This window comes from Melanotaenia boesemani, chromosome 8 (assembly GCF_017639745.1).
Source record: "Melanotaenia boesemani isolate fMelBoe1 chromosome 8, fMelBoe1.pri, whole genome shotgun sequence".
NCBI lineage: Eukaryota > Metazoa > Chordata > Actinopteri > Atheriniformes > Melanotaeniidae > Melanotaenia > Melanotaenia boesemani.
In genome coordinates, this window is record NC_055689.1 from 10,570,665 (window position 1) to 10,594,669 (window position 24,005).

General features: G+C 39.8%; 1 protein-coding gene across 1 annotated transcript in view; it reads left to right on the top strand.

Annotated features, from left to right (window-relative positions):
• LOC121644217 overlaps positions 1-13,058 on the top strand; it is a 192,370-nt gene extending 179,312 nt beyond the window's left edge. Inside the window, exons 11-14 of the mRNA XM_041992020.1 lie at positions 2,234-2,554; positions 6,731-6,938; positions 8,481-8,970; positions 10,136-13,058. Of these exons, the coding sequence (XP_041847954.1) occupies positions 2,234-2,554; positions 6,731-6,938; positions 8,481-8,970; positions 10,136-11,110 (1,994 nt within the window). The 3' untranslated portion in view covers positions 11,111-13,058. The remainder of the gene's footprint in view (positions 1-2,233; positions 2,555-6,730; positions 6,939-8,480; positions 8,971-10,135) is intronic.
• The last annotated feature ends 10,947 nt before the right edge of the window (positions 13,059-24,005 follow it).

Sequence of the window (24,005 nt, forward strand, 5' to 3'; positions counted from 1 at the left end):
ATCTACCTGCAGTACAAGGACACACAGTATATTAAAAACTAAAAAATAAATAAATAAATAAATAACACACGCAATACACAAATAGTATTTCACACACGTTTAACAATTTTCTGATGGAGATAAAGTCTTTTTTTTATTTTATTATTGATAATGTCATCATGACATCACAAGTAATTAGCTAATCAATTCTCATTGTCCTGACTAGTTGACTTCAAGAATAACTTCAAATAACCATCCCAAGAGTTAACATAGTGTCAAAGAGGAAAGACACCAGCAAAGATCGTAGAGAAGCAGCTGTTTGAGGACATATCTAAACTACATGGAGCCCATCAATCTGTTCTTATTTACAAGTGAGTCAAACTCATTAGAATATAAAGGGGTGACTCAAGAAATCCAGCAAAAGATCCATCAACAGTTCAATAAACACTGGATCAGAAATACTTTCCATTCAAATATTAACTTTCAAGACCATTTGACTTGTAAAACCTCTATTAATTCAGTGTTTTTATTCATGTTTACAGGCTTCAGTAAAGCACTGCACTGATTTCTGATTTTCAAGGCAATATATAAAAAATAGAAGGGTGGCTCAATACTTTTCCACAGCACTTTAAAAATGAATGTAGGTTTTTGCAGGTTTAAGTAAAAAAAAAAAACAAAAAAACTGCATATTCTGCCCTTTTGTTGTGATCTACAAAGTGATCTACACTAAGGTGTTTGGACTGGAGAGAATTTATATAGTTTTATATAGTGTTAAACTTTGATACAAGTTCCAGTCTTTAAACAATAAGCAAGTCAAGTGGATCCATGTGAAACAATTTCACATATACACACTTAGAATAGAATAGAATAGAAATACTTTATTAATCCCTTCAGAGAGCCCTCAGGGAAATTTGCATATATATATATATATATATATATATATATATATATATGCAGTACCTATTTATATACATACATATCTATTCTGTATACCTTTGCTTTTAATGAGTTTATTGTGCATAGAAAGTTCTCCAAATATGTCTAAAACTCTTTTTTATTTATTTTTAGATAATGACATTGTTGTGCACAAACTGCATGGAATTTGAAGTTTTTAGGCTTTTTGCTTTTGCAACCTCAGCTTTACACACATATCATGCTGTGTTTAAGTGCTAAAGGAAAACTGGGACATCTAGGTTTTGGTGTGGTTTGTGTGTTATGCCAGAGCTGGAAAGATATTTTCCTGAATAGCTTGTTGTCCCTTGATTAGAACATACTATTGGATCGTGGATCAGGAGGATAAACTCACTGACACGTGGAATCAAAGGCCTCTTTGATGTGTCAGCCAACAGTAGAACAGAGGAACAATAAGATCATGTTCTGTTCCCACATGGACGGCTTGTCACAAAAACATGCTACATTATTTGCTTTGTTACAGAAGATAATGATTTGATCTGCAGTTTGGATCACAGAAAAATTTCTGGATAATCACTTTTGTCATGTTGGTACAACTTTGCTGTGCCGTTTGTGCTGATGAAATACATCCACGTCCTCTCATCATTGGCATTGTTTTTGTTGCCTCCAGCATTCAATTTAGACGAAGTCTGCAAACATCTTCCATGCAGATATTTTCAATTAATTCGCCTAAAATCAGAGACATCCAACCAACTCAAGGCATTAACTCTGACGTTGCTGCTCTAGCTCCTTCTGAATTTGTGCTTGTTGTTGATGAAAAAACAAATCTTGATGCTTTGCCTGGCTCTGTTCAGAGCATACATTATGTCTATATATCTCTGCTGGATGGCACCCAACGCAGATCAATTTAATGGCATTATACACCCAGACAATATCTCGGGTAATAGCTTTACATGTAAAATTATGTCGAGCTGTATGTCTTAAGTTTATAGCTAATTGGGAGTCATAAATTGTGAAGTGTGAGAGAATATAGTAGAGTCATCCTGTTAACTCAAATTAGCGTCATTGTGTGAAACTGTAGCTTTGCTGGCAGAGGTTTTAAAGGCAAGCGTAAGAATAATAGAAGAGGCTGAAGTAAGCAGAGCCAGATACTTTTGTGAGCTTCATTAAATATTCAATCAATCACCAGCTGACTGCAAATTTACAGCCACCGTGTGATTTTGGGGCATTATTTTTCGTAAAGTAACCCCCTGCTAAGATTCAGCACAGAAAATAAACTGCGCCATGCTGTTAACAGCTGATTAATAATAAGTGTCTTCCTCTCTGTCTGTTTTTGCCTCAGGCCCCACAGCCAGCCTGGTGCTGCTGTCCCAGCTCCAGCCGTTGTCCCGCTCCTCGTCCTCCACCCTGACGCTCTACGTGCCACTCGTCCTGAGGGACGGGACATCGGGCCTCACCAGCACAGGGACGGTCACCGTGTCCGTCTGTCCCTGCCTGAGAGGAGGGGCGCGGGCCTTGGAAAAAGAAAAGGACAAACAGACGGAAGGCGAGTGGGACTGGGAAAGAGAGGCGGTGTGTCTCCCTCAGCAGTCAACGCTGCCGTCTCCTGGGCTCAGCACCGCTGCCCTGCTGGCTATCCTGGCTTGTGTTGCTACGCTACTGGGTAAATACTTTGTTACATAAAGGAGATTTATATATCACGATGACATAAATGTATTAAGTCCGAGATTAAGATGACAGGTGCAATATTAATTTGTGTCCCTTGAAGAGGACCCCACTTACGTAACTTGATATTTCTGCTACAGCGCTTACTACTATCTATACAGTGAAGCTTCATCATATGGATTTACTGCCTAGAAAGTAGCCTAATGTTAATCTACAAATAAAAACTTGAGTAAATAGTGTTTAGGGCTGTTTACTCTCCACTACATCCCTGGATGCTTAATCTGCATATGAAAATAATGAAAGCAGCAGCATAAATATTTTCTTATAGTCACAGCTGCTCAATAACTGGGTTTACTTTTCCTCCCAGCTTTTAGCTCTTTTATTTCCTCTGGCAAGGTCAGCTCTAATCACTTCTAAAATAACATTTCCAAGTGATTATCTGGCTCCTCCAGTTTTTGATAAGAGCATAATAAAATGTCACTGCCGCCTTTGCAGAAATTTCAAATGCTCAATTGCATAATGTTGAGGTGCTGAAAAGGCTTTGGCTCGTGGCCAGCATCATTGTCATTCCTGTTCAGTCTGTCGGATCGCTACTCATGCCTTGTTGATAGAGGCATTATCATTCTGGTAGAGGCCAGTTCAATCAAGACAGAAATGTAACGTGGCGTGAAGGTGATCACGCATGGTGGCTTTGATGGAGTTAAGAATTAAGTTCACTAAGTGACAAGGGTATGAGCTGTGCTGGAAGTACACACAACTTTGGTAAGTTTGCAGATGTGCAAAAGAGCTTCTGATCATTGTAACCGGGCCCGCCAAATAATGTTCTCTGCAGAGGCTCCATCAGAATCCCATTTGGTTATTAAAAAGGGGTTTAAATATTTGGTAACCGCTCGCGCCTCATGGATGTAGGCTTCCTTTAAGTGAGAAATCATGCACATCATGGCAGAAGATGATCCCAGAAATTGTTATGGATGGTTAGAATTTTCCCACTGCTTTCAGGGATCATTGGATTATTTCCATGGAAATCAAATAACGCAACCTCTGACAATATCATGACTGTAGATTAACTTACTACAGCAGCTTAACCACCTACCATACACCCACAGGGAGACACAAGCATATTTAAAAACAAAGCGATATAACAGTTTTCCATTTTGAAACCCTTCCCCTAAAACTGAAACCAGGCAGCACAGCTGTTCATTCGAGGACTGGAAAGATCCATATGTAACATGTTCAAGGATGAGAATTTCATCTGTGTTGGAACAAGGTAAAAAAAAAATTTAAAAAAGTATACATTTACAAATAAGCTGCTAACTAACTCCCTGGCTTGTTTGTTTTTAATGTGTAAATGTGAGCTAACTTCTCAACTGCAGTCATGTGAAAAGAAAACGCAGCATTTTTCAATTCAAAGTTTTAACAGATGAGGACTTAGATCATCTGATCCTTACCCCACTTCTTAAAATTAGGTTAATTTAAACCTCAGAATGAAGAACACATGACTAATTAACTGTTGTTCATTTAACAAAACCTAAGCCAAAATACAGAAACAGTGTGTGGAAATTCAAAGTATCTTGAAGTAAATGTTTTCTGTATGTTATCAGTCTCTCACTTCCTTGTGGAGGAATTTTGGCCCACTCTGCTTTACAAGGTTTCTTCAGTTCATTGAAGTTTTTTGGACGTTCATTCATGCACAGCTCTCTGGAGGTCCTCCCACAGCATTTTAATGAGCTTGCTCTCTGGATTTTGACCTTATCTGCTATGTTTGGGATCATCAACCTGTTGAATGACCTGTTTTTAATCAAGCTTAAGTTGTCAGACAGATGACCTAACATTTTACTCAAGAAAACTTTGGTTTACAGAGTATACCAAAGTACACAGAGTAGTTTCTAATAACTGAAAGGTGTCCAGGTCTTGTGCTTATAAAACAAACATTCAGCAAACATGTCGCTGTGCATTATCGCCAAACATCTCCACTTTGACCTGGGTAGTCCAAATGACACTGATCCAAATTTAAACCTAAGCCTTGCTGCCATGTTGCTGCCCTTCTGAAAAAGCCTTGCTTGTTAAATCTCTTCTGATTTTACTGTAATGAACTTTAGAATTTAGCATGCTAATTGAGCCCTGTAGAGGCAAAGACGTGGCTCTTGGGTTTCTGGCAGTTTTTCTGAGCATTGCACGGTCTGAACTTGAGATTGAAACTACTGGGATGTCCACTCCAACGACAAATGGCTGTCTTGAATGTTTTTTACTCATGAATAACCTTTCTCAAAGTAAAGTGATGGACTTGAAATGACCTTAGAACTCCTATGAAGGCAGTCGTCTAATGTCACACGTAGTTAAATGTAAACCTTTCACCTACAACTGCAGAACCAGGTATATCTAATTTTATAAAAGTGAAGAAAAGTTGAGGTGAAATGACAATTAGTAGTAAAAGTCTAAAAGAAATCCTGTTTTATTACTTGGTTTGTTTTTATGCCAGAACAGTAAAGCTGGCAGAGGGATCAGCATCAGCTCAGTTCCTATCTTACAATTTAAGACATTTACTTAAAGCTTTCCAGTTTTGAAATATGATTGGTTATTTAAATAGTTTCTGCACAGCATTTGCTGGATCATTTTTCATTGGGTCTATTTTGATTTGCATCCCTTAGTTTAAAAAAAAATTAGATACAAGTGTTTGCCATACTAACAACAGATGGATGACAAATTAACGTAAATTCCCTGAAAAAATGTAAAACACATTCAGCTACATCCAGAGGCCTCCACACAGGTTAAGTACATGGTACAATCAACCAGTCATGTTTCGTGGTATCTTCAAGAACAGAAACTTTTATGATTTAAGAACAATTTTGTCCATAGGAATGGTTGGAAAATGAGGACCAGTGAGCAAATCCTGACTTGTATCACTATGTAGAGAGAAAAATTAAACTTGAAATAGCTATTTTATTGGGTAAAGATGGTAGGAGTCTAAAGGCTGGTACACGCATAAGGATTTTCTAAACTGATTCTGTCCCGCAACCGATCTAGAATCTAGTCGTCCGAGCCAGAAATCTTGCGTGATCAAACGTGTGAAGAAGAAGAACCATGGCAACAACAAGAAAACACAAGACCCAGCATGGAAGAGGACGTATGTGATGAAATAATGATGGTGGTCTTGTGACTATTTTCAACAGAAAAATCCAGAACTGAAAATATAACAGATTGGAGACAGCATGAACACGGACTTTATATCCTTCCTTGCTCCCCAGTCAGCTTACTCTCTGACTGGCTACATTCTGATCCACGTCACCATCCACAGAGTCACAACTCAGGAGTCGTCGGCTTTCCAGACACATGAAGATTTTTGGTCGTAAATACATGTTTAATATTTCCAATTGTCAACCATGACCCGTTTCGGAGCGGATTGTTGGGACGGATTCGCTCTTAACACACCTTAGATGAAATGATCATTTTATAGGATAATCTTATGAAACTTAAGATAATCGGGCGTTTGCCGTCCTTGGTAGGGAAGGGGAAAATCGGGAGAAAAACAGCCGATAATCTTTACGTGTGTACCTAGCTTAAGGCACAAAGGTGGTATATAGTCCAGTGCACACAGTGCACTTTTTATACAGGACATCTAATTTGACACCCATCTGGTAGATATAAAAATAACATTTCCCAGGTCATTGAATTAATTAAAAGTTGTTGGTGCATGACTACAACAAGCCACGTTCAATGTTTCTAGGTGGGTTTTATCACAGGTGTCCTGGATGAGCATGTATCAATAAGCTATGGCAGCTTGGCTCATTACCACAGCCCAGGTTTAAATTAAGCTTTCTACTTTAAGAGTATAGAATTAAAAACCTTGGAGTCATGAGAGAATAAGCCATCCATTTGCCCAGCTGGAGCTCCAAGTCAATTACAGAGTGAAAGCATGCAGACTGCTGATATGACATACCAGTCTTCTAACCTGAGGCCTCCTCTGTATTCGTTTTGTCTTTGTGTGTTTCACCTCTTTGTCTGCATCCATTTCTCTTCCTCTCACCATTCTTTTCTCTACCTCCTCTCCTTTATTTCCCCCGTGACTTCTGCCCCTTCTCCATTGTTCATATTTTTTTTTCTATTATTTTTTTTTTTTTTTCAATTCTCTCCTATGCCTCAATATCCTTTATTCCTGTTGCCAATTCCTCGGCAGCGGTGAGCGCCCTGTCATTGTCTCTGCGCCGCCAGAAGCGCGACTCCTTGTCGCCCTTAGAGGAGGACGACGTGCGCGAGAACATCATAACGTATGATGACGAGGGCGGAGGTGAGGCTGACACGGCTGCCTTTGACATTGTGGCACTTCAGAGTGCTCCGCACAGTTCACGCTCACGTGGCTACCGCACGCTAGACAGCAGGAATATGTAAGTAAAGAGGAGTGTGTTTGTGTGTGGTGGTATGTGTTTTAATGACCTCAAACCTTGCAGCTGTCTTTGTATTACATGTAAAAGGAAGACAGAAGAGGGAAAAAAAGGATCCCTTTAGTGTGAAAAGCTTTCATCATAGTCCAGCACTTAACTGATTCACTTAAGTGACTGATCGAGCCACAACTTTCAGGTCAAAATCAGTCTCAGATCAAAATGCTGAAACAGAAGGCTATCAAGCTTGGCAGTCCTGGGAGACCACTTTGTTGTGTTCATTTTGTTAAAGCTCATTTATGTTCTGCTACATCAGAGGGTTGTTTGCACCCACTTTGATGTTTCTGTGAAACATTGCTATTGCCTTTGGACTAATAATTAGCTCCTGAATTCATGCAAGCCATATGGAGAGGCCATAAACAAGTATAAAGGCTGCCTGTAGTTTACCCAAATTGGTTCTCACAGTTGATGAAGGTGGACAGAGCAGCATGAGAAACCTTTTGCATCTAGTGCAATACAGTGCAACATCACTGCAATAATCCCACCTTTGTGATGCTTTCAGTGTTTCAGTTTTGTTGACTAAGTGTCACTGTAACACTGTAGATTGGGATTCTTGCAGTGGGAATGGCTTGGCTTCAAGACTTAAAACCAGCATAGCCAAGATATTAATTTAATCTTTATAGAAAAATAACTAAAAATATCTAGGTCCTGTCTGTACTGCATCTTTTCCTTTTTATAATTCTTTTTCCAGAAGCATTCCAGCATCAAGGAGGCCTAAACAAAATCTCCACAATGCCTTCTTAATTTGTTATTTTGTCCATTTTGTTACAGTGACCACAATGTTTGTTTGTACAGTAGTGGTCCCTTTTGTTGTGGCCACTTTGAGCCAGGTCATAACAAATGGGGGCCTGTCCGGGATTTGATTGCTTGGTAAAATTCTTTGAATGCATCAAGGTTTGGGTCCAAATCTAAAGCAAGCCCCTGTTTGTTATATCCTGGTTCAAAGTGTTTATAAGAAAAAGGAGACACATCATGCACTTGAAATAATGAAGACTGTTTTTGTTTTTTTTTTATTAACCCAATCAAACTAAATTAAAGCAGTCAACTAATGTGTGTATGATTTAAAGATTAAGTGTGAGTGTTATAACAGGCAATCATAACATGAAATAAAAATTCTAAGCAAACAATGTGGTGCAAAACCTGGAATGGAAGCAGAGATTAGGATTTAGGTAACCAAAGCTGAACAACATCAGCCTACTCAGCTCCCAGCAGAACCACCAGATGTACCCTTGGAGCCATCACATAACCAAAGGTTTTTTGCAAGGGAATACTGTAGCACAGTTGTACTTATTGTAGTTTTATTTTAGTTTGTAAAGCACTTTGGGTAGCATGAGTTGCTGTAAATGTGCTATATAAATAACTTTGATATTGACATTGACCTTGGATAATATCAGACATCTTCACTTTTCTGTTGTCAAAATGTGGTATGTCTAAAGCAAAAGCTAAGTAAAGCAAAGTTATATGAACATTTGGTTTTATCTCTTACAGTCGATACACCCAGCATGGTCAAGACAAAACTCGCACCTACAGCTGGGCTCAAAATCCAGGTGTGGATAGCAACTACTCAGGACCAGGAGGAGCACTTTATGGTCGTCTCAGCTATAGCAGCCACACATTACCCATTCTCCGCCGCACACCAGGTGGAACTTTTGACCCAGGCTTGGCAGAGCTGGCATACCGTTTTCCTGGAGGCCAGCCCGACCACTCCTTGGTTATCCAGAACCAAGGGGCAATGGTTGGGCCAATGGAGTCGGGGGCTGTGTACATAGCTCCCACAGATCTCAGCACAGGAAGCCGAACAGGAAGTCGCACAGGAAGCCGCGACGGGACAGCACCTCAGAGTGGGGTGAGCACATCGGATGGGGGGACGCCGAGGACCGGTGACAGCCAGGAGAGAGGAGGAGGAACAGGAACTGCAAGCAACTGTACAGAGGGGAGTAATGAGGACAAAGTTAACCACAATCAAGATGTTGACTGGGTGAGGATACATATACACTATTAATGACCATTTTGATGTGGTCATTAAGTTGTTTCAATCCTATATATAGTGACCTCCATTATCTAGTGTGGTATGAAATATACTAAAAATAAAATTAAAAAGTTAATTTTGTACTTTTTTTAAAAGATTTTTGTACTTTTGGATTTCCCAGTTCTTTTAAGAGATGAAGGGGGGTCCTAGATTAAAAACCAGCATTGTTTATAACATCCAAGATAGCTTCTTTGTAGGATGTTTTGCCGTGCTTCAGCTGATGATGTCCTCTAATCCTCATTTTGCTTGCCATGCATTCTCGGGTATTTGACAAAAAACTCGCATATAAACACACTGTGTACTGCAGCACAGGAAAACAAAGGGGAAAGATGTTACAGAAAGCAGAAAAAGAGGTTGTTGCACTGAATGGTGAATTAAAATTGAATAATTTCCTTGTTTTATGATAGATGGCTGCATCAGAATTATAATTAAAGTTTAATGAATAGCTTAATTATTCAATTGAATAAGCAAATAATAGGTAAGAAAGTAATTAAGGTAATATAAAGGCGTTATTGAATAGGCATTCAGCTCATTACACTTGATAATTGCAGTGATTGCACATTAAAATAAGCTATGACAAAATTATTATTGTTGTTTTTATCTGTGTAAAACAGCAGGACAATACTTTGAGGTGATGATGTTTCAGATATATCAGAACATTTGTATCCCAATTTTAATTTTCGTGTCTGCGTTTTCTTTTATTTATAAGGTCATAGAAAATCTAGCTAGTCCTTGCTTTATTTAATTTTCAAATATTTTATCTCTCCATCATTCCCCCTCCATTTTCCTTTCACAGTGCAGTCATTGCTCATTCTAGTGTTCAATTAATATCTATGCCTTCTTCCGACTCTTCTTTTCTTCTGCTCTGTTCAGCTCGACGTCTGTCTCCACATTATCTAAATCAGTTTTTATCGTCACCATCTCCTGCTTTTTCTTCATTTGGGCTCTCTGTCATCAGACAGACTGATTTTTACTATGCCTGCTATTAAAGTTTCCATCATGCTTCAGCAAATGGTCTCATATAACATATAATTTTTGTACCACTGTAACCAATCCTAATCCCCAGCCCTAGCCCAAAACTGACACCACTCATGCTCGCCTACGTTCCCTCTAGGTGCAGTCGGAGACACTTCCCCGGGAGCACAACCTCGTCATGACCCGATCAGGCTCCATGATTGGCCAGGGTCACGGCGTGGGAGGCTGGGTGTGTGACTCGGCTACGTTACCCCTGGCAGGTCGCAGGGCCTCCCGTGCTGGTCTGTCCCCAAAACGCACAGGCTCCAGTCTGGCTGAGCCTGACTCCAGTGGAGGAGGAGGAGGTGTAAATGGTGGGGTGTCCTCTGCAGATGGACAACAACCTTTTAGTGGACGCAACTATGCCACTGTCCTGCAGGGGGAGGTATCTGGACCCAGGGACTACCCCGGCAGCCTGGGGAGAGGAGGACTGGAAATGGGGAGCAACTTTGTTGTTGCGAGGCCCGACAGGGAGAACGGAGGATTACCACTCACAGGGACTGCATCTGTCTACCCAGAGACAGCTGGCTTTATCGGGGACTGGCGTGATCGAGTGGGTCTGGGGGGGTATGTTTTGGGCAGACGAGATATGAGCCCTCAGCTTTTACCTTTCCCGGGGCAGCCGCGAGGAGTGTACGGTGGAGTAATGGGCTACGAGCCCAACTGGGTTCCAGGAATGGAGGCAGTGAGAGGGCCACCAGGGCCGGGGGGTCACTCTTTGGCACTGAGGGTGGGTGAGTTCCTACGGCTGCGTCTTGCCCAAGTCACTTTTGACCCCTCACAGCCACCGTACGACTCCGTCCAGGTGTACGGCCTGGAAGGGACAGGGTCCAGAGCCGGATCCCTCAGCTCTCTAGAAAGTGAAGGAGAAAAGGAGGATTGGGGGGCAGGGCTGGAAGAGTGGGGCCCCCAGTTTGAAAAGCTGGCCCAGCTCTTTAAAGACAGGAAAAAAGAGAGGGAGGAAAAAGAAAAAGTTGAAGAGGGTGCCAAAACAGAGAGAGACAAGAAAGAAGAGCCTGAGAAGAAAGAGGAAAAGGAGGGAAGAGAGCAGGCTGGAGAGGAAGGGAAAAACTGAGGGAAAATTAAACAAATAGGGGCAAAGGAGATAGAAAGGAAAAGGGGCAATAGGAGGATGATGAAAAGGCAACTAGAAGTAGAATAATGTGAAGAGAAGTTATGGGGAGAAAGATGAAGAGGCAAAGTAATAAAAAGAGACAGAGAAAAACGAGCCTTGGGAGGATGGAGAATGCGAGGGCAGGAGAGGGAGTGATTGATGTAATTTAAAGCAATAAGTGTTGAAACGCTGATATGGTTGAGCACAGATACTGAGACAATGCAGAGGCTGCTTCGGCTCAGGGCAGCAACAATTTGTTAAACGCTGTGGACAAAGAAAAACAACCCCAAACATCCCAGACTCGATTTAATTCAGCTCTCACGTATGGAATGAGAAACAGCAGGAAGCAAGAAGAGACGTCGCTCGTCCCGTCTTTGTGTCTGCATGTGTGCTTACGTGTGAGGAAGATCAGATGTGTATGCGTCTGTTTGTGTAATTGTATGTGTGAGATTATAAAAACAGAGGTAGTGTGGCAGGGAGAAATCCTGATACCCAGAGACAATTTAAAGATGAGACCTAAGTCTGGCGCTTCATAAGCTGCAGGATAGTTTTCGGCACAACACGACAGAACAAATATTTTACAAGCAAGTTTGGTAAGTAGGAAAACACACGGAGGGAGAAAATGATATTTGGATATAAAGAAAATGGGATGACAAGAATGTATAGAGACAGAAATGGTTTTATGAGTGAGGCGATTGTACAGAAAACCGTTACGTTTTACTCCATCTGCAGTGGCAGAAAAGTGAATTATTCAGCTTGCTACTCCATTCCAAATGAAAATGATGAATCATTTAAATCCTGCAAAGGATTCTCCCTCCTTCCAGCAAACAAGGAAAACAGACATTGTGAAAAATTAAAATGATTTAGGGATGCAATCCCTTTCCCACCACCACCCCTCTCCCACAGCTTTTTGTCGTAGAGTGTTGATATGTTTACAGAGATTCACACACAAAAACACACAGGGGACGCAAAAGAACTGATTAACACCACAAGGCTTTGATTGTACTACAGTAAATCTGAGAAGCCAAACGAGTATTTCATCTACTTTTTGGAGCAATGAGCATTCTTTCTTTTTAAGATTGCTTCAATGTTTTTATTGAAGATGTCTCTTGTTTTTTTTATTTGCCCTCTCTTCTTCCACCCACTCACCTTTTACGCACCTTGAGGACAAAGTTTGCATGATTTTTAAAAACAGGAGGGAGGGAGGGGGGTTAAAAAAATGCAATCAGTTCCCTCTTTGAACACTCGTACTGCCCAAATGAAAATTTCCACAGATCTCTTAATGAAATCGTAGGAGAAAAACTCCACAGAGACTTCGCTACAGGCTTCGTGTCGTCATTAAAGGTCATGATGCAAATAAGCTGGAGTTTTTAGCTGGAATGCACTTTTATACTGTGTGATGTTATATAATAGATCATAAAAATGTTAAAGATTACAGTTTTTTTCTAAGATGTCATTGAAAATATATCATGTCTGTATGTAAAAGCATTTCAAATGTAAATACCACTGAATATTATTGCTAAAAGAGAGTATATAAATAAAAAAGAGTAAAAAAAAAAAGAATTTAGATGTCCAAATGGAGCACTGTTGGGACTATCTATATGTGCTATAGATTAGAAAATGGACTAACTGAGCTGGACTAAAAAACAACACCATGTATTCAACATTTGTATATGGGCTTGTCATGTCGTAGCTCTTGTCTTTGAAATGGACCAGCCAAGGATTTAATTCTACATGTGGCCTCTGGCAGAAGCTTGTTGTGGAAAACGGTGCTGTAGTTACAGGAAAGCTGTTGGTGAGGCCGTCCCAGTGAAGAACCAAACTGATGGAAATCCTGTGAAGTGGGGGCAAGTTCCTTTCAGACATTCAAACCCACTATTCTTTAATTTCAAAACCAAAATGCTAGTCCCCCCCCATGAAATAGACACTGTATGTTTTCTTCACACTTTGTTGAAAATTTCAATCCAGATTTAAAGAGTCTTAGTGGTTTTTCTCTTTTTTTTCTTTTTTTTAACAGGACATAGTCTAACAGGGTCAAAGGTTCCCAAAAAAACCATCTATCCATATCACAGACCAGAAGCTAACTTCAGCATCATTCCAAAACTAAACTTTAGTTTAAAATGGCAAAAAGAAGCAACAGTTTTTAGCATTAGCTGCTAAAATCAAACAAAACACAAAGGAAAGAAGATTGAAGTTCCGGGTTTGTGGAGTCAATATGAGATGGAGGAATTGTGGGTGGAGTTCTTTTATCCTAAACATATTTCTGCGCAGGCAAAATAATGTAATAAAATGAAATATGTAATGGTTTTGCAATGCCTAAAAGATATTAAGGCTTTAAAGATAGTTACCGTTCTTTGGGAATTTAATAAACTGTACATTAGGAGAAAATGGCTTCTTTCATCTTTCATGCATTTCATGCGTTGCAACTCAAATACCAAATTAATATTGCATTTTGCTTTGCCTTAGGAAAAATCTCTCATTTTCTCTAATAATAACCCTCAAATAATTATTTTACTCAAGAGCAGAGTTTTGCCAAACACCCTGACTCTAATGTAGACGTTTTTGGTGCACCGTTGCAGAAATGTCACTGTTATCACTGGATTGGTTCAACACGACTTCACAGGTGTCCACCAGTTTGATTCATCCTAACCATGTTGTCAAGGGTTTCCTCCATTAACTCATAGTTCAGTCTGCTCATTGAAATAGACTCTGCCCTTTACATGAGCCACAGACATGTCCATGCAGAGCCACTGTGCAAACTGGATGTATCTGGGCCAATCTACAAAATACTGCACAAGAACTGGAAAAGGTTGAGGGGGTGCAGAACCTCAGGGAGAACGTACCTATCATTGATTTTGGCTGATCAGCAAAGCATAAAAATCCTACAGATGCTTCAACTTTTACACACCTTTCTAACCTTTCCACAGCTACATAATCTTAAACAGCAGAATACAGTAATATAAATGCATTTCATACTTATTTGTTACATTGCAGACTTTTGATTTTTCCTTTGGATTGCCCCTTTCTTTCAATCAGTAAAATTAAAATAACAGATAAAGAAGTTAACTTAAAGTTAAAGAAATTCATTGGGGCAACAAGCACAAACTTACAGATTTCAAACAAACCACCAATTCCACAGAAGGATGATTTTATACATTCTTAATTATAAGATTTCATTAAAATCTAAATGACATGTATTTTATCACCAGGGGCTGCGTATGAGGCTTTGTGCAGATACCATCCAATTTATTGAGACCTTGCTCCAGTACATGAGCAGCAACGCTGCTTGCTAGAGAAAAATCCCAGTAGACGCTGGCAGAACAGAACAGAAACGTTCATGGTCCACAAACGTGACTCATCCAGGCGTTGGTGTTTTTTGGGGCAGAAGTATATAATGGTTAGATATTATTTGTATTGCACTTTTCTTACCAAAGTTACAACTAATATGTACAAAAATAACGTCTGTGTGGTAGATGTTAAGACAACATTAAGACATAAAGACGTCTAATAGATAACAGGCATTCCCAAAATTGATGATAAACAACAATTTTTAAGGAGGTAGTTACTTGAGGTCATAGGGCATAGAGCTCCATTAAACAGCAGCACTATTAAAAAAAAAAAAAAAGAAAAAAGTCTAAATTATTCACCTCAGTGGTTAGGAGCAGGGAAATTAGTAACATATTATTTCCAAACAAGTTTGCTCGAAGTGAGAAAGAGATGACTCACATTCGCAAGACCAGAATCTTGAGAAGGGGCTGGACTTTATTTTGAGCAGCACATCTTGTGGACAATCACATGCAAGGAAAGACTAGAATCATATAATGTGAGAGAAGAAAGGGAGACTGACTCCCAGCAGACAGAGTGAAGTACTACAGGCCAGCAGGTACAGAGTGACAGAGAGCAGGATTTAAATATAACTGCATCAGGCGTGTGTCATAAAGCATAAAAAAGGAGCTTTAATTAAAACACTAAAATAGCTAAAATAGAAGCTCTGAGTGAGTAAAGAGCCATTTGGGAGCCAAGCCAAAATAACCGTCTCTTAACACATCTGAGGTGCATTTTGGGGCCAGTCAGCAAAGAATGATATTTCAGGGTTTTGGGGGGATTTTTTCCATTAAGTGAATGAGTATTACCTATAAGCAGTTAATGTCCTACCTGCAGTAGACAATATCAGACCTCGATGAGTTTAGAGAACCAGTAATACCTGTTTTTTCCCCATATAAATCAACTTTAAAATTATGATGGTTGAAGTAATTTTGCATTTTTGATTTTTTAAAGCTAGAAAACAACAAGACTAAACAACATGTTTGACTTGAGCATCGAAATGGAGGACGTGGTTGAATATTATGCCTACATTACTAGCAGCCTGTGCACTAGATGCAAATTAGCTTGTTAGGCTAGTGTGCTAAAGATGTGACCAAACTCTCTGCCTGTCTCATCCTGTTTCCATTTCACCTCCAGGATGGGCTAGGACTGAGGCTTCTATTGCCTTGAAATACCAAAACAGACCATATGTCATGTAGACTCATATATGTGAGATTAAGGAATATTTCTTAAAATATATTGTTATATTTATTAACAATATATTAGAGAAGGTTAGTTTATTCCCCTATATTTACATATGATTGCCCTAATCTGACTTTCCATAAATGTTTCCAAATATAATGGGGTGCTTATTCTCTGATTCACCGCCAAGGACTGCGTAAGAACATGGATCCAGGTTTTTATGTCATTTAAACTATTGTTGCGAGCACAAATATGCTAGTCCGTAAATGCATTACCTGTGCAGGTAATTGTCTGCAGCAATTATGTATAAAAGGGCCACCTTTCTAACACTCATCACATACAAAAGAAAAAAAACCCAACTGTATTACCAGTTCTCGGGCGGCCACCTGAAAAGCAAATGACATACCATACCAATAAATGACCTTCCTCTCCTTTCTAATTATACATTTATTCCACAGTCTTGATTGACTCCAGGTGTCTCATTTGTGTTGATTCAAATCTCTGCTCTGCCTGATTGGTCAAAATCAAAGTGATGATTCTCTTGATTTGTCTTATTTCAGAGTTTTGGAGTGCTGTGCTGACTAACCCACTTGACAGACCTGATTATCACACCTCCTGAGCCTGGCAAATTGGTTCAATCAAAACCGTGATTAGTTGAATCAGTTGTTTTGAATGGAATAAAAGCTTGCAGTCCCTGCAGCTCTCTGCGACTCCTATTCACTCCCAGCTAGCTTAAATATTCCTACAGTCAAACATTGCCCTGTCAGGCCATTTGTCAAGTCCAATGTTAAATAAAAATAAAAATAAAAAAAATAAAAAACTCCAAGGATTGTGAATTCCCACATAAATTACATGAGTAGATTTTTTAGTCTGTAGTAATGTAGTTACTGTGTGTAGCTTAATGTTGCAAGGTGGGCTTGATTTGTGGCCTAAAAAGTCCACTTTACTAAAACCACGTTGACCCCATTGGTTCTGCACCCTCCTGTGACTTCACGGCTCCTGCACGGTTGATTCCACAATTGCGTGCTGAACAGAGTGTATTTATTTCTGTTGTACCTTTTCTTTTTGTAAATTTGAATAAAAAAGGAACTATTTCAAAAAAGACGAGTCGAATCTGCTGTTTCCCAAATTTCTCAATAATCAAGCCTCTGCTGCTTGTATATGCCTGTTTTTTTATGAGCTGTGGCTGAGAGAGACAGAAGGAGAGGGCTACTGAGAGATGTGCTGTGCATACAAATGTGAGAGCACCTTGTGAGCATATGTCTCGTTATGAGTAGGTGGGTGTGCCGTGTCAAATTGACCCTTTGAAACTTCCAAACCACAGGCAGTTTGTGTGTGTGTATGTGTGCCTGGTAGATAAAGGAACGTCTTGTCTGGTCTGATCCACCCCGACAGGGAGATATGAGGTCAGTAGCAGAGGACAGACAGATAGTTCTGCAGAATAATCATGCTCTCAGAAAGAGGGGGAGAAATTTCTGTTTCTGGGGAAAAAAAAAGAGGAAAGGACATTTGGAACTCTACAGCAGAAGCGAATAGACCAAACCTGACAGTTTCAACCAAATTTATGGGGCCACTTCAAAAACCTTTAACTCCTGAATTCTGCAGCATTTTGTCCGACTCGGTGATGGATCGGGAAGATGTGCACCATTGCTGTGTGACTGAATAGCTAGTTAAAAAGAATTATTACAATAATCAAATATGAAGGAGGGGAGTATTACTACATGATGGTTTAGAGAATGATCATGTTAGCTGGGTCTTTGCTTGATTACAATGATAATACCCGCCTCAAGTCAGAAAAGAGAGTCAGGCAGAGGGAGAAGAGGGATAGAGAGAACCATATTAGCAGCTAATATGCAAGTCTGTTGCATTACATAAAATCATATTTGTGAGTGGGTTAGAGCTGATGCTGCAGACTGCTGAAGAAAAAGCCTTTGCCATCTCAGTCAGAGGCTATGTGCTCCCATAATTATGAGATTCTTGAGGCTGGCTTGCCCCCATAGAAGCAGCATTCTGTATCTAAAGAGGTCGGGAAATCAGTTGGAGGCAAAACAGAGCCTAACTTGCTTTTACCACCACCAAGCAGATAAAACACATCAACATGTAACCACCAGAACACTCTTATCAGTTCACAGCTCCTCTATGTACATTTTATCAGTCTCCCTCAAGCATCAACACTGCATTGCAGTAAGCTAGGTGTGCTGCCATGGCACTGTCAATAATTACAGCATGCATAATTGATCATAGTATAATGACAGAGCTGAAGATAAAATGGGTTCACTTAAAGCTGTGCACCTGGGAATGCCTGACTATACACTGTCCTGGAGAGCTGCATATACACTCATTGTGCTGCAGCGCTGCAATACAGGACACATGAGTTGGTGGGTGTGTATGTGAAAATTAAAGTACATGGGCATTTCTCATTCTGTTTGAACCATACTGACACGCTCAATCCTTCTTGCAACTTGGCACAGTGTCAGTGTAACTATGTGCTGCTTATTGATTGTGTGCTGTACTCATGGATGTGCATTTTTTTAATTTCAAGTAGGAACAAGGTTTTGAAGGTCTCTCTAAACACATGTAAAGCCTCAGAAAATGAGTTGAAAATAACTTTTCAGATTTGACAACTTTAATGTTAAGAGCTGTCAGAGTTTTTCCTGTGGTTGACTGAGGTCAGAGCACTCTCTGTTAGCAAGGACCTCAGCTCTGTGGGCTTACTTATTTAATAAAGATATGGATGAAGTTATGGATAAATGGAATATTCTCTGATTGGTCCATCTGGAGTGTCTCATCTTTTGAGGCTGCCTCAGGTTGTCAGTGACCCAAACGACTGGTAAGACACCTACAGATGGTACCTGGAAAAAGAAACAAAGGATGTGAAAAGGGACAAGAAGAAGTTGAGATGGGGTAAAGGATGACAGATGAAGAGGATGATGGAAGGATGGATGAGGGAGAGGGGAGTATGTATGAATAGATAAATGAGAGCGGGAAAGGAAGGTATGATTGAGGAATGAATTGGGAAGATGGAAGGATGAATGGGTGACGAAGGGAAAAACGGATGGATGGATGGATAGATGGATAGATGAGGATGGATGATGTATGGAATGACGATAGGTGATAATGGAGAGAGGATGAAAGGAGGAATGAATGTGGGAGGGTGAGAATCGATAGAGGATGGATGAATGGATTTATAGAAAGATGAGCGAGCAACAGTTGGAAAAAGTTGGAAGTGTGAAAGGGTGAAGGATGATGATGATGAATGAATGGAAAAGGAAGGGATAGATGGAAGACTAGATGGTTGGATGAGGGAGGATGAAGGGATGAAGGGGAGGGCGAGGATGGATGGAGGAGGTGGTGAAAAAATAATGATTGGGAAAGAAGGTTGGGGGATGAATGGGTGAGGGATGAAGATGATGGATGAATGACAAGGAAGGGAAGAAGATAAATGGATGGGTGATGAAAATATTGGAACAATAGATGACTGAGAGGGTAGCATAAATATGAATGGATGGATGGATAAATTAGGGAGGGTGAAGAAGGATGAAAGGATAGGTGGATGAGTAAGGCTGGGGACAGACTAAGTAAAGAAGAGTGGATGAGAAGGGAAAGAGGATGAACAGATGAATGCATATGGGAGGGTGAGAATGTATAAATGGATGAATGGATGCAGGAGGGATGGATGGATGGGTGAGAGAGGAAATATAATGGGTGGGGGAGGATGAGATGAGTATAGCTTAGTGGGTGACTCAGGAATAATTAGAGGTGTGGCTGATCTGTGGTTTTGCTCCTGAACCAAATTTAATAGGTTAACTTCATTTAGTTTAGAGCTGAGATCCCAAACTGTGATCCTCAAGGCCCACCACCCTGCAGACCTTTGATGTTTACCGTCGTCACCACAGCTGACTCAAATGAATGCCTCAGTAGCAGACTTGTGTAGAGCCTGTCAGAAATCAATTAAATTTGAATCAGGTGTGTTGCAGCAGGGAAACATCTATTGCCTACAGCAGGGGTGGCCAACGTCGGTTCTTGAGAGCCACAATCCTGCAGGTTTTCCAAATTCCCCTGCTCCAACACACCGGACTTAATCTAATGAGTCATTCTGCAAATCCTTATAGGCTGTTGGGTCCATTTAATTTGAGTCAGGTGTGGTGGAGCAGGGAAATTTGGAAAACCTCCAGTGTTGTGGCTCTCAAGGACCGACGTTGGCCACCCCTGGCCTACAGGATAGTTGGCCTTAAGGACCAGGGTTGGGTATCACTGGTTTAGAGAAAAGAAACTTTCCTGACAAGAATCTTGAAGTTTAAAGCTACTCAGAACAGGACTATCAGAAGAGCACATTTTTTCACTATTTAAACTTTCAACATAAACTTTAGTGTTTCAGGACAGAACTATGTTGTAAATATTCATATTTACGCTGTATCACACATACACTTTCTTCACATGCTGCCTTTCTTGTGGCCTGCTATAGAAGCGAGCTTCTTTTTCTCCAGAGAAATGTCTGACTGCTGTCTAATACAGGTGAAACACTGATTATTCATTTACACTGCACATAACCCCACTTCAAAAAAATGTAATAATAATTTTAAAAATCTGAAATGTCTCATTACCTAGCTCAAAAATGCAACTGCCCCTGTAGTTTTCACACTCCTCTCCCCTACAGTCTTCCTCTGCACAATGCTCTCAAAGTTTACTGATTCTTTTGAAGTGGAAAATTAAATCTTCATTAACAATCTTAATTAGACTTCGATCTCCCTATAGTAAGCTGACAGGGAATCCATAGTGCAACAAGGGGAGACATGGAGCAGGAGTTGGTTTTGGTAAAGTTGGGTGTCGGTAGGGGATTAGAGAGAGGGGTAATTAGCAAATGGTTAAATTACACAAGAGGTATTTACACTTTAGAGGCAGGGGAATGGGTAGAAGAAGTGGTTAATTAGAGCTGCCTGCTGGTTGATGGTGGACAAAGCAATGAAAGTCCCACATGTGCTAGTATGTGTGTCATTTATGTTTCAGATTGCTGGAAACCTGTTCATTGGTAGGGGGAGAGCTTTGTTAGTCAGAAATCTTCATTGAAATTGCTTCTTGTTTTTGGTGACATGGTGTTACTTGAGGCAACATAATCCCTTATCATGCCTCCATAAGCATGGAGTATTTCCCTAATACCAGCTACTAATCATACAAAGACACTGCTAAGCATGCAGCCCAGCGCTTGCTCTTTTATCCATATTTACATACGAAAGTATTTATCTTCTGTGAACAGGGATCGGCTGCTAAATTAAGGAATTATGTTGTAGCTAAAATGTGTATTGTGTTCCTAAAAATGACAGCAAGAAATTTGCTCTTCTTGTAGCATTTCTGTGCAGTTCCTCTAGTCGACGTCTTTGCTCTCTGTAGTTCTTTTGTAGTTAGCCATCCCATCAGAAGACATCAAAGTCGGTACTCTTTGTGGATGCAATGGGCTGAGGAGGAGAGATTTTTGCCTGAGGGAAACCGGGCAATTTGAACAGGGATCCAATCCAGGAGCAGGAAACAGACAAAAGTAGCACAGCAACCTGACCTACGTAAGACAGTGTGTGTCCTGAAAAATTGATTCATTTAGCTGTCCAGCTCCTTTTTTTTTTCTTTTCTGTTCAAATATACATAGCAGCAGAATATTTCCAAACGGTGAGGGTAGATAGTGTCTGGTTTGTCTGCTTGGAGCTGTGCTGGTTGACCACTGTGATCATATCTGCAATAATGTTTTCATGGCAGCTGAAGACATAGGAGACAAGTCTGTGCATGTGTGTGTGTTGGGAGGTGACAGATTCTATTTACACAGCTGATCATTAGAGTCAAAAAGAAGCAGAGAACATGATAACCAATTATAGACACACAAACAGAGACGAGAGAGGGGGAGTTAAGTACGTTCATTAGTGCTTTGTGTCAGATTGGTTAATTGTTCAATGAAGTGAGTGGAATAATAAGTTGAGGGGGATGTTATGCCTTTGGTGAATGTTCATGGGGATTCATTCTCATCAGCTGTGCCTGTTGTTGTACTTCACAGATCATGAAGTAATGCTACCAGCTGACAGATGCACTAAGGCAGTGTCTGTGGTTTGGTCAGCTGCCCACTCACCAAACACCAACTCACTCACACACTGTGTGTTGCTATTAAACATTATCTTTTCATCTCAGGGAATTTTTCTGGGCAGCACTAGATAGAAATCTGCCAATCTCTGTGCAAACAGCATTGGTTTTTATCTTCTCTTTGCATTTTTATTCTGTTTAAAAAATATTTCAAAAGATGGAAAAGTTGAGAAGCAGGCAGGGTTTTGTGGAGAAATCTGCATCCACTCTTGCTGAACATAAAATTTTAGCTGTGCAACATTTTCTGTCACTGTCTTCTAATTGTTCTTCTTATAATGCAACACACATTTTTACATGAGACAGTTCAGAAATGCAAGCAGACTTCAATGCACAGATTCTGTTTTTTCTTTTTTTTTTTTTTTTTTTTTTACTGTGTGGTTTTGTTGGATTTGTTTCCCCCTGGGTGTGGCTTTCAGGTGCTGACTGATGGCTCATGCAGCTCACCTGTAACTGCTGATTGCTTCCTCCTTAAAGCCTGGATCTGCTGTGCAGCCAGTGTCAGATCATCTGCTTTTCTGTGGTACCGTTTGGCTATATATACTCTCATTTTATTATGGCTCAGTTTCTCAGTACTCACCTGCAAACACACCTGCGGCTTCTTCTCCAGCAGTCACCACAATAATCCCCTCCGCCCTGTTTGAGGGTCCACAGCCCCAGCAACGTCTTTAGTTTAACCCCTCTTAATTTGCAATCTGATTAATGTCACTTGTTAATCTGTTGAGCTTAGAATCTTCCAGAATATATTCTGTGTACTTTCCCTATGCCTTTTTTTCTTTGTAGTGCTGGAATCAGATTTTGGATTTATTTAGTAAAATAACTACAATTTCTTTTATTTTGCTAATTTATCTAGTTGTTGTGCATTTGTGTTAATTGTCGATATCTTATTCTTCCTTTTCTTAAGACTCATTTCTGCTTCAAGGCTTTAATCATGCAAGCCAGGAAATATGCTGTCAACTTCACTTATTATACTCTTAATTCTCCATTACATGGACTCCTTCCAGGACCTGTGATTACAGGTAATTGTTGTTTTGCTGACTTGTTCATTTTTCTTTGCTGGTGTGGACCACTGTCTTTGTTATGCCATGCAAGCTCACTGACATGACCAGTGCACATAATGTAGACTAAATATTTTAATTATTTACCCTATTCAATAGAGCTTGATATTAGAAATCCTGCTGGCTACAAAGAAAGATACTTTTAAATTCATGCCTCCAGTAGTTTTATTAGATCCAGTTTCCTTTGCTTATCTCTCCAAGCAGTTTTACAGTTGTTTAAGCCAATATATTTAATTCTGACTTGGTTATACATATTGCAAATTAGCATCTTCAGCTGCTCACTGAAGCTATATAATTGGGTTATTTACTCCTTGGCCTCCATGATTGTTTTTCCTGCAACATTTATCACATGGAAGTATTTTAAGTGTCTGGGGATCTTTTCTAAAATTTTAATTCATGAAAAGTTTAATATATATATATATATATATATATATATATATATATATATATATATATATATATATATATATATATATATTGGTTTAGTTTTGTTTAAAGTGAATTTATTTACTTTTCCTAATTTGACACTCCACGATGAGGAAGCAAGTGCAAGTTTTTCATTCATTCATTCATTCATGATGATGATGAAAAACACTTTATTCAGGCATCTTAAACATAAGAAATAGTAATAATGAATATGCAAAAATTAGGTAAACAAAAAATACATAAACAAAAAAACACTACATAAATGTCTGAAAAGGAGCTTATTTAACCCACCACAATTACATTAACTTAACAGAAGTATAGTTGCCAATGCTATAGATCACATCTCATGTAATATTTTTACTACTTGTGCAATATATATCACAATACAAACTCATTCATTCACAATGACCAAGATACATTTACCTTATGAGCTCCAATGCATCCTACTTTTTTCAGTAAATCTTAAAATGACCCTCCTACTTGACAGAAACTTGCCTGTGAATTCAGCAGCCGGCCAAAGGTGAGAAGGTGCACCCCTGTCTGTACAGTTGATGGTGTTTGTCAAGAGTGAACAAATAAGTTATGAAGGTGAGAGAGCTGTACCAAAGCTGCCAGACAACACTACATGAGGCACAGACCTTGGGAGTGATACAACAAAACTTTGTGTAACAATTTAATGTCGGCAAAAACAAATGGAAGAAGTTTGGAAGCACAACATAGAAGGGTCTTTGTCAGATGCATAACCTACA